This window comes from Thermobia domestica, chromosome 14, assembly GCF_964235325.1.
Source record: "Thermobia domestica chromosome 14, izTheDome1.hap1.1, whole genome shotgun sequence".
Lineage (NCBI taxonomy): Eukaryota > Metazoa > Arthropoda > Insecta > Zygentoma > Lepismatidae > Thermobia > Thermobia domestica.
Window position 1 is genome coordinate 103,936,375 of NC_137467.1, and position 12,029 is coordinate 103,948,403.

General features: G+C 36.0%; 1 protein-coding gene across 1 annotated transcript in view; it reads right to left on the reverse strand.

Moving 5' to 3' along the window:
- The window catches only part of LOC145670275 (protein O-mannosyl-transferase TMTC1-like), a 2,166,608-nt gene that overhangs the window by 1,529,681 nt on the left and 624,898 nt on the right, over positions 1-12,029 (reverse strand). The window contains exon 3 of the mRNA XM_081738705.1: positions 6,558-6,631. Within this exon, the coding sequence (XP_081594831.1) occupies positions 6,558-6,631 (74 nt within the window). The remainder of the gene's footprint in view (positions 1-6,557; positions 6,632-12,029) is intronic.

A 12,029-nucleotide genomic window follows, 5' to 3' on the forward strand; every position in this document is an offset into this window, starting at 1 on the left:
AGGTGTAGTACTTGGAATATTTATATTATCACATTGTTCGAGTCTCATATGGCCAAGCCACCGAGAGAGCTCTCTTCCTACCCTTCTATAATCTATTTCACGTAACCTGGTAGGAAAAAGAAGTTTATTTCCTCCACCATGGGGTAATTTGGCACCAAGTCCTTTTTAAAGCTTAAATTTATGATCTAGAAAGCTCAATTGTCATCCGCATGCACATCATTGAAGCAAAATCTTTTGCAGTGACTCATAAACTATAATGTGTTTAGCGTAATCTGATAGGTAAAAGAAGTTTCCTTCCCCCCTCCACTACGCTCAAGTACAGGTAAATGTTGGTGTTCCGTCTTCCACCATCAACCCGCGCACACAGAGGTATACAGTGTATCTAAATATGTTTAAATAATAAATTACAACTTTCATAACAACACTACAAAACACTTAATTACATTTGCCTGTATTAGTGAGGTAAGTAACACGTGTTATTATAATGGAAATTATATTGAACAGTTGTATTGTTTATTTTCCTCCTTTTTGGCAGTTGGGCTTGTGACACAATGTTCGAATGGCAAGGGATGGTAGGGTTAGTAATTGAATGTGTATTTATCGATACCAGAATCTCATAATATAAAATTCCGTGTTGGCATTTGTATGAGTTCTTTACTCGTTTTAGGCCTATATATCGGCACGTTCTCGTTTAGGTATGCATTCTACCATTCCATTATTATAATTGATTTACGTAAATTATCTTGCACTTCCTTAAAACGGAAGATAAAAAGACTACGAAAGACTTACTATATAATGATGCAATAGACAAGGCTTCCTCAATCTATTTATTTTATATCATGGCCCCCTTTTATCACACCTTCTTGCCTGCGAGCCTCACAATTATTTTCCTATTTATGTTTTTTTTTTTTTTTTTTAAATTGTTGTTCATGTTGTTCATCGCTTACTGAAAGTTCTATTTGTACTTTTCTTGAATTTAAATCTGCAGATTTTAACGAGTTTCATTCCTCTTTTATTGCAATTGTTTTTAAAATGATTCTCAAAGCTAATTTTCAATATGCTTTTTTTGTATTTTTAAACAAGTGTATAAATAAAAACATGTCTATCAAAAGAAGAAGTTCAAAATGTTTTAAAAAAAATATTTTTCTGCTACTAGACCCTAATTACATTTATCATCTACATTTCCCTTCGCACCCTCATATCGGGCCGCGGTGGCTCGGTGGTAAGCAGGTAGCAATAGCCGAGTGGTCTCGGGCGTTCGACTTCAGATCATGAAGATCAATCCACTGGGGGTTCGAGTCCCTCTGAAGAGCATGGTCGGATTTTTAACTGTCCTGAACCTTTGTGTTCGTGCCCCTGTAGTGTTTGGATTACGCAGAAATTGCAGGAACTGTCCATGGCGAACACTATCCCGGTTGGAATGAACTGTAAAAAAGAAAAAAAATGGTTGAGCGTTCACCTATGGTGCATGGGGTCCTTGGTTCGATCGCAGCTCGGGCCAAGTGAGCTTTGTGGTAGAAACATCGTGTGCATGTGTCTCCTTGAGGTTCTTGAGGTAAATAACATCAGCAAGTGTAGATGTAATTTAAGTCAATATAACATTTACTATTGAAACGTGTAGCGAGATACCACTATTCTTGATTATGAAGCACCCCTGAAGGCCATTCAACTACTATCTATTATAAATAGAATGTTAAACAGCAAGATAATACAGAGTAATAGAAATCAATAAAATGCAACTCATCCGATTAATACAACATTGGGTTACATTTAGCCTGTAGTATTCCTTATATAGAGAGAGTGGATTTTAAGGTGCAGCACCTTTTCTAGACATGTAGTTGTTAAGAGTCTTCATCCCGGCTAAATTAAAATACCGCTAATTTTACAGTAATTATGTGATATCTTCAAACAGATAAAATATAATTGAAATATGGAACAAGAGCGCCCTAGACAATATCATTTTGCGTGAGGTAACGCTATCACAAGTCATCTAGTGGCTTTCCGTTTTCAGCTGTTTAGAAACGCGAAAATAAATACCGATTTTCAAAATGGCTCGAAATCGAAAGCAGATAAGTGAGTCGTGATAACGGTTTCTCATGTAAAATAATGTTGTCTAGGGCGCTCTTGTTCCACATTTCGATCATCTTTTATCTATTTGAAGATATCACATAATTACTGTAAAATTAGCAGTATTTTAATTTCGCCGGGATGAAGACTCTTAAACAACCAAAGTTCAAAAAATGTATTTCCGGACATAAAACGAACTGAAATGAAGGCACTTTATTGCACCTTTTTCGCGAATGTTGCACTTTTTTTTTTTTTGCTAAATTAATAAAAATTTCCCCTTTTTAACTTTTATCCTCTAGCACCTTTATTGTCCCTTTTTTCTATTTTTTTTTTAAATTGGACAAAACAATATGGTTTATTTTCAATCTGGTTTGCACATAATATTCCATAAATTTAGACACAATATTGATGAATTTGCTAGGGACCAATTTGAACTGAATTTGTAAAACAATCCGGTCGTAGAAACCTTTGCAACGTTGACTGAACTTCCTGTCCATGTGCTTACAAGATATGCACCACTAGTTTCCGTTGATGTCAAGCGAAGCTTCTCCACACAAAAGGATCTTCTCAGCTCCAAGCGACAGAAACTAACATTCGACTACATAAAAATGTTGTGCATAATTAAGTATTAGAAAACCCAGTAGTATGGAACGGTTTCTGAAGCCACAATATTGCTAAATTAGTGTTTTTTTAAATACCAAGAAGTTTTAACCACAATTTTGTTACAAGAATGTTGAATGCTGTACACTCAGCATGAAAAAAATTGCGACACTTACCGCCGTGCACCTAGGTCACCCAATATACACCTTCTTATTCCATAATCATGTCTGGTAAAGAGACCCCTTCTCCCTTCTCCTTTCTTCTCTCTATAACTAAAATTAGTTAACAACATGAGCGCAATTCTAATTTCAAACTACACATGCATTAGTATCGATGAAATGAAATAACAACACCGAGACGAAACAAGATTCACAAGTTCATTTAGGGAGAAACTGAAACACACACAATGAAAAATTGAAACCAATGGATATATATTACACAGAGATTCAGAAATGAGCCATAGAGAGAGACAGAGAGAAAGAGAGAGAGAGAAGGCAAGAGAAGAAGAAAAAGAATAGGGAGAGCAAATAAAAATGTGGAATTTTAAACTTAGTAAGAAAACAACCTAACATTATAAAGTTCCGTTACCAGAAATCCAACAGTAATATAGAAATAACGTTTCTTTAATATATCTTTTTCAGGACTATTCGAATATATAGAGGATGCTTGAAACATCTATTAAGTCACTTTCAAAAAGGATAGCATACTCAATTTCCAGTGGAACTGTAGATCTCACAGACACATCTAAGATAATGTCAACAGTTTAGCACACATGCTTTGTTTTCGAGTGGTTCAGTTGTAAATTCGGTAGTGTTCTTTGGACGTACTGATGCAAACCACATTATAATAAACCCAGTAGGTAGCGTAGGTGATATCTTCCATTCCATAACTAATGCAAAGTGAACAAAAAAAAAAAAACGAAAAGAAAAGGGAAGAAGGAAAGAAAGAAAGATAAAATTGAATGAGTGGTACTTTACTGGTAAATTTTTATGAGTAATATCCTATATTAAAAGTCCAAACCGTATCATTATGAAAACTTACAAATGTTCAAATGGAAAATTGGATATTCCATATAGATGTAGTAAAACTTGCATGTTTCAAATTTCAACGTGAATAAATCACATTGAATTATAGGACGAAACAAATTTGTATCAAACTAGTATAAATAAAATTTTGTTTTCAAATAACCAAAGAGGTTGCCATTTTCTAGTCTTTTCCGAAGATTAATCTGTTCCAAACATACACCATCACTTTCATCTCTTGCGGATATAACGTTGTAATTTCTACAGATAGAATGAACACGCTAGAGCTCAAACGGATCATAGTGTTAGTCGGATGATGTTGGTTGTTAGATTATGGACCACCACTTGGTCGAGGATTCAAAGCCGTGCCCAGTAATTCGACTGAGACTTGGTAACCCAGATGTTAAAAATGATATTTTGCTTATTCCTTTGCGTTTAAACAGTATTTATTTGAGAGATGATCAGGACTGTAGATGTTAGATGATCAGGACTGTAGATCAGAACCCAGAGCACAAAAACTCGACGCTGAAGTTGGAAGTTAATTATATTTTTCAGACCAGGTCTATCGGTCTCTTGCTCCGTTTTAACTTTGGAACATGCACACGCACATGAAGTTCATGTGTACGTGAGAGAGAGGGGAGCGAAGTGAAAGATGCAAAGACAGAATAGGAAAGAGTCAAGAAAGAGTGAGAGAGAGAGAAGAATATAAAAATGAAACTTACTTATCATTACAGTGTATGATGAAGAACACACACACTATTTATTCGAATTCTCGCCAGCGATGCTTTATAAGTTCTCCAACAGAAGATAAATCTCTTTGCAGCCATTACTTTGTGCGAAAAATTAATATTACCTGACGGGGAATCGAACCTAGTTTTTTCGCTTGGTACTTTAAAACTACACCACCGATTGCTTTACCCAAACTTTGTCCAACAAATGCTGTAATGATACGGTTTGGACTTTTAATATAGGATATTACTGATAAAAGTTTACCAGTAAAATAGCACTCATTCAATTTTATCTTTCTTTCTTTCTTCCTTTTTCTTTTCGTTTTTTCTTTTTTTGGTTCACTTTGCATTAGTTATCTGGAATGGAAGATATCACCTACGCTACCTACTGGGTTTATTATAATGTGGTTTGCATCAGTACGTCCAATGAACACTACCAAATTTACAACTGAACCACGCGGAAACAAAGCATGTGTGTTAAACTGTTGACATTATCTTAGATGTGTCTGTGAGATCTACAGTTCCACTGGAAATTGAGTATGCTATCCTTTTTGAAAGTGACTTAATAGATGTTTCAAGCATCCTCTATATATTCGAATAGTCCTGAAAAAGATATATTAAAGAAACGTTATTTCTATATTACTGTTGGATTTCTGGTAACGGAACTTTATAATGTTAAGTTGTTTTCTTACAAAGTTAAACATTCCACATTTTTATCTGTTCTTCCTTTTCTTTCTCTTCTTCTCTCGCCTTCTCTCTTTCTCTGTCTTTCTGGCTCATTTCTGAACCTCTGTGCAATATACATCCATTGGTTTCAATTTTTCATTGTGTGTGTTTCAGTTCGTTCCTAAATCAACTTATGAATCTTGTTTCGTCTCGGTTTAGTTATTTCATTTCATCGATACTAATGCATGTGTAGTTTGAAATTAGAATTGGGTTCATGTTGTTAACTAATTTTAGTTATAGAGAGAAGAAAGGAGGAGAGAGAGGGGTTCTCTTTACCAGACACGATTATGGGATAAGAAGGTGTATATTGAGTGATCTAGCTGCACGGTGTTAGGTATCGCAATTTTTTTGATGCGGAGTGTACAAGTTTATGAAAATAAACAATAAAACTATCTTTAACTATGTTTAAAGCCAAGTGTTTAACAATATTTGCTGGTGTAATGAATACAGAATGTCCACGTAACTGTATACTATAGCACTTAATGAAGATATCCTGTTAGCACATTTTTGAATGATTTTTCAGCACCTTTTATTCTCTTTTTCCTACAACATTTTTGCACCTTAAAATCCGGTCCTTACTTATATGTATTGCGGAATTCATGCATATAAGTGATGAATTGTGTGGAAGGAAGAGTGAATGCATAATTCAATTATGTAATGCATAGTTCAATTACGTCAGTTTCAATGGAGGAGGATATTTGTGTTGCACTCGTGGTCTAAAACTAATGATAGATTACGATAATGTTAAGTTATGGGATTGAGCGGAAAACGAAATGTGTTCAAGTTTATCCTGATGTACCTCAATCCAGGTTTGAACAGGTATTATTCTTGTATTATTGAAAGTCACATTGAAGAAAAACTGTCATTATTAGAGAACAACATCTGCACTGTATGCATCTTGTCATCTAAAACGATTGCATGATCTCTGATAGTAATTCATAACTATGTATTCATAGTTATGAATTACTAAGTAATCATCATCATCATAATAATAATCATCATATAGTAATTCATAACATAACTATTCATAATATGGCGACGACTTTGATTAAATTTATGATTCAGTCTTTTTGCACTTTAAAAATCTTTCAAGCTTCTTTTATACGGGAGAGTAGAAAGGACACTGTCGATGAAATCTAAAAGTTTCAAACTTTTAAACAAGTCTACTAATAGTCTGCTATTGTTTACCATTAGATTCTGCTTTCCTTAAGCTTGTGTTTCTTCTAATGACATCTGTCCCTCAATGAAAACTAGATTATGTTACAATTTAAATTGTAGGAGGATTCTAATCTACCTTGGGTTTAGATATCAGATGCCAACATGTTCACGAAAATTAACAATTTGGTTATTTCTATATATTCTTATATTTGGAACTGAAATGAAATTATTATTTCATATTTTAACAGTGACTTACCCATGGTAAGCAAGGAACGAAAGAAGAAAGAAGACACATGCCAGAACATCAGCTCTGCCTACTATTCCCGTCACCTAGAATAAAAATGTAAATTATTAATAAACTCTGATCGGCGTAGACAAATGAAATTTCAGTGTAATAATATCACATAAATATTTTTTGTAGCAAGTCATGTATAAAAATGAGTATATGCATATTTTTATTGAACTAATAAACCTTGGTAACATATATAGGGTTTCAATTTTGTTCAGATACTATTTTTACTTGTATTTCACTGAATTCACTGTTCATTTCTATTGCTTTACAACGAGGGAAAACGTAATACTTAAATAAGAAATATACTTCTAAATGATAACTTATATTTTTAAATAATATCCTCAGGGAAATAAAATTAATATATTGATCTCAGACACTTTGACGATAATAAAAATAAATTACGTATAATTGAAGTGTCATACGGTACAGAAATCCAAGAATATAGTAGGCGATGACTTAGCTGTGTATGTAATGTATTATTTCTTTATGTACTGTATGTTTACACAAATATAAATACTGACCATGCATTTATCAGGAAATGCTTGAAACTAGTTGCCATTATCAAATCTAGAACAATTGCTGGAAATAAGTTTGTAAATGATTGCCTCCATTGAGAGACCTTCTCCAATTCTCCTCATTCCAACATTTTTTTCTTTCCGGAGAAGAGGAAGATTTTTCTTGTAATACTGAGTATGTATTGAAATGGAAACATCTGAAAAAGTTTCAACCTGGCCGAGATTCGAACGTGGGTCCACTGAGCAGAAGTTCGATACTCTAACCACTCACCTACCGCGTCACTTCACCTATTATCTAAACTTTTAGCTAGTTAAAATCGTTACATGTAAGACTATACAAATACTATGATAAGGAGACGTTCCTTATGAGTGTCACAATGACTTACTCGAGATTTCCTTCTTTAACTCAAAAACAAGTTATATAGACCTTCGTCAAAGAGCAAAATATCACGAAACGTTCTTCTAGTTGAGACTACCTCATCGTTTTTAACTGCTCCCGATTTACATTACTATTATTCTTCCTCATCGTAACTTCTAATTTCCAAAGAGGAAAAGCCGGCAGCATTTAAGCCGATCCCAAGAGTTTCAGTATTCGCGCGCTACCCTAGCCAGCTGTTTGAAGTTGGTGATGTAAGATGTACAGAAAAATTTGAGCAAGAGAACAGAACCTAACCAACCCATGCGGGGGTTCTAACCCGTTCCTACTACTACTATATTATTATTATTATTATTATTATTATTATTATTATTATTATTATTATTATTATTATTATTATTATTACTTCTACTATGAATCCCTATAGTAAAACTGCAAGCTTATTTTAATAAAAAAGTTATGAAAATTTAAAAAATCCTTGGGCAGGGTTCGAACCCACGCCAAAAACTATTTCCATTACTATAGTGTTGCCCTAGTACGCTCGGCCATGAAGGCTGACAGCAGGAGGTTTTAATTTCCGGTATATGTAGGTCATGACTCTTGATTTCGTATCTGTATCGGCCAATAAGATCGGAGGATATCAGAAATTCTTGGGATCCGCGAAAATGCAAGCCGGCAGATAGGCACGTAGCCGGATTTCGTAATAGCGGGGATCCGTGATGAAATATTTAGGTTATCGCACCAGGGGCTGGGTCATTCTAAACTATTGTACTGGTAAAAGATTTTTGCTTGTGTAGCCAGGATTTTGTAATGAGGGGGCGTGACATGAAATATTGAGGTTACCCATAAAAGGCTCGATCAAACTAAACTATTTTACTGACAACGTACTCATATTGGTTTGTTAGGACAACAAAATGAGCATATGTTAGTATTTTAGTAACACTATGAAGAAATCTCGAGTAAAAAGATATGAAAAAATTGAAAAAAATAGTCTTTCGAGGTCTTCCAAACTCGGTTCTTCTTGTATTTTCTCCTCCTTCTTCTCTTCGTTTAATGCCATTAAGGATAGTAAAGAGATCTCTTTCGGCTGTGAAAACATCCTGTCGCGAAATTGATTAGTGTTGCCGCGAAATAGAAAATTTCTTTAACAAGTGTCACTGGAACCTATGTTGCCAGGATCATATTATTGGGGATTTTTGGTATTTCTTAGGTATTTCTTTGGTATTTCTAATTCCTTCTCATTTATTGTTTTTAGGATCCTTTCGGTTGTATGATTAAGTAAACTTTGGAGCGGGACTTCTGCGGAGGTATCGGTAATTTTGATATCATTGGGGTGACAATCTTTCTTTGCGCGCTGGATTTTTTTTATAGCTGGGGAAAATATTGAACCCTTTTTCTTTTGTGGCAGCTCTGATTACCTCGTATTGATATTTGGAAAGCTTAGCCGGTGTGAAGATTGTAAAATCAGCACTGAAACTTTCCGATGTGTTTCCTGAATACGACGAAGCAGCAGCATCTATTACGCCTTGGGAATGTGATGCTCTTAGATCGTGAACTTTACGTCTTTTACTTCTCTCACAACAATCTTCAAAACACTTTTTAGGCCTTCCAACAGGATTGGAAGACTTCGGCGAATGAGCATCATCACTGGAGAAACTAATCACAAATTCGCCATTCATCCACTCGCGATACTTCTTGCGAAAACATGTTTTACTGTGATTAACTATTTTTAGTTTTGTACATAATGCGGCAAAAATCTTTTCTTTATTTCATCACAAATTCGAGAAAGTTTATCTTCAAGCATGTGCTGATATCTTTCGCGAATAAAACACTCCACTGATCCACCTGTAAGTAGCACTTCACAAAGTTCGGCATATTTTACTGCTTCTTCCATTATACGAAAAGAGCACACACTCTCACTGAAACAACTGCTTTAACTACTGAATAGAAACTCCATGATAGCCAATTGACTTTATAGTACTCGCTGCACACGGCCCTATTTTTACCTCCTACTATGTTGCTCCACGGGAACTGGGTTTTCTCAAAGCAATCAGCCAGCTTACAACGGTGCTATGGCTACATTTTGCGGCATATTGTGATGCAATTTACAGAGAAAGTAGTTTACTACAGTAGTTTCATGAAAACGTTTTAATTAGAGCGGAGTTCAGCGGAGCTTTTTTTATAAGCCTAGACATGTGTGCAATTCCTTGAAAAACTCATTATTTTGCTCAAATTACCTCTTCTATGTAACTTTTTTTGGCGAACTAATTGTTTGTCGCATGCTTGCCTGCATTCATATCAGTCACGTTAGGGCAGCTATTTTTTTCCCCCTAAAGCAAAACTGTATTTTACCTCTCAATAAACCTACGTAAACTCAGCAACTTCAACATTGTTGAGTTTTAAATACAATTTACTAATTGCAAAAGAATGCTAATTGCAAAATCATTATCACAATCGGATTCCTCGCTTCATTTACTATAGAAAACGTATAGATTATCGCCCAAATTGTCACTTTCATGACATTCCATTTTGTCCGCCTTGGCCCCACTGTGCGACGTCCGACACATGTAATGAGGTAGGGGGCGTCCAAACCCTCGTTTCCCCTTGGTTTTGCCACTTGTTGAAGACACTCACTACAGCACTCCTCGAACACCCGAGAAGTCCTGCACTTCCTGAAATTCTCGTGCCGAGTGTTTCTGAGTGAATACAATATAATATTAAAAATTATAGAAAGATTTTCGAGACATTCGAATCGAGTCGAAATTTTTACGAGCAGTAAATAAATTACACACACAGAAGCGAGAAATACGTTTGTCTCGACTCGTCTCGAATTTTACTCAGTGTGTGTCGACTCGAAAGTCGAGTCGAGTCGAGATTCGAGACATGTCTCGACTCGTGCGCATCTCTAGATATGATCAACATGAACATGCATCCACTTTCTACCAGTTAGTCTATGCTAGCAACCATTAGTGGAATCGCTACAGAGTGACAAGCAGTAGAATTCATCGATAGGAACTTGGTGACCAACACTGTTAAGAATTGAGTTGGGGAGCGTAACCTGAATAAACCACAAGGACTGTCCCATCTGTAACAAGTGTACACTAGGGTGATGACATTTATGCAACCTCGTTTCCCTGCATCGTAATTTGATGAGCTTTGATTCAAGATTAGAGAAAATCTCATTTTCAATACGGTATGATGAAAAAACCTCACGCACAAAACGATTTTAATATTGTTATTTATCAGCTTTTCTGCCAATTTTTGAGTCAATTTAGACAGATACTAAACTGACCATAAGCTTTAGAATAACATATATACAATATTATATAGAGTCATCAAACATACTCAGAAAGTCAATTATTCACTATAATGTCAGTAGATAGGATGAATCTCAGTGGGAGGTTGCCCTTCTTGCGGCAGGAGTCACAAATCTTACAAAACTTTGATCGCATGCTCACAGCACTGGTTGCTTCGGGCAATGTTAATTGGAGATTCATCTTTCAGGTGGGTTTTCAAGCATTTGAGACCTGTTGGGTAGTCACTCAGGGTTTCAGATAGTTCATCAACACCTTCAGCATGAAACAATCGAATGCTGAACCAAAAGTCAGTCCATAAGTAGGAATGAATGAACAGATTTTATGCAGCCTGTTCCGGGTTTCAGATATCAGAATAAACGCAAGAAGGGCTAGAATGTCACGAGAGTTCCAGCGTGCATTGCTATGTTTCGGATCTGTTGAAACTTCACGAAATGGATGTCACTCCTCTCAGTGAAGTGACGGAAGACACGAGCGAGGTAGTAGAAAAACTTCGTCGTCTCTCCAGCTGCATGTTCCTTAGTCTCAGTTTTACCCTTGCTGAAGGCTGCTTTCAATTTATCATATTTGCTCATCAAATACACAGAAATACTCGATGTTTAGTGATTTGGTCGACCCATGCAGCTCATCGTCCATGACAACGCGAATAACGCAACGCAGCACAAGGTGTGACAACTTAAGAGCTTGGGTTTCGGGTGACTTTTCTGTTCAAACATTTACTTTTCTTCCCGGTATTCATACTTGTTGTGTCGGCAGCAATCATAGCAATTAAACTCGATAGGTTGGACTCCTCTAACACACCCTAGAGACCTTATGCGATTCTTTGAGCTTTTCCATCTTTCAATTTGAGCGCAATCATCTTTATTTTTTGCTTCATTCTTGAGGACCACGGCCAGATATTCAGAGCTATCAATGCGTTTTCCGCGAAGGACTTCTCCAGATGACGCGTGCTCACCAAGTGTTTATTTACCTGAGTAGCTCTCGTGTAGATAGCCATGTGGATTGCTGACTGACATGGGGTTGTAATTTCAATGCTCTCACCCATGCAGACTTTTACTGCTCCTTGAAACAACAGCTTTGAGCTTGTAACAAGGTGTCTGTTTAGTTATGCTTCTTTCTCTCGTTGATGCTGCATTCTCAATCTCCGAAGGGCTGTCTTCGCTGTTGTCGGATGAGTTCGTGCAACTAGCAGAATAAAGTGTTGCTGACTGGTAAGTGTTGACACGGTCAC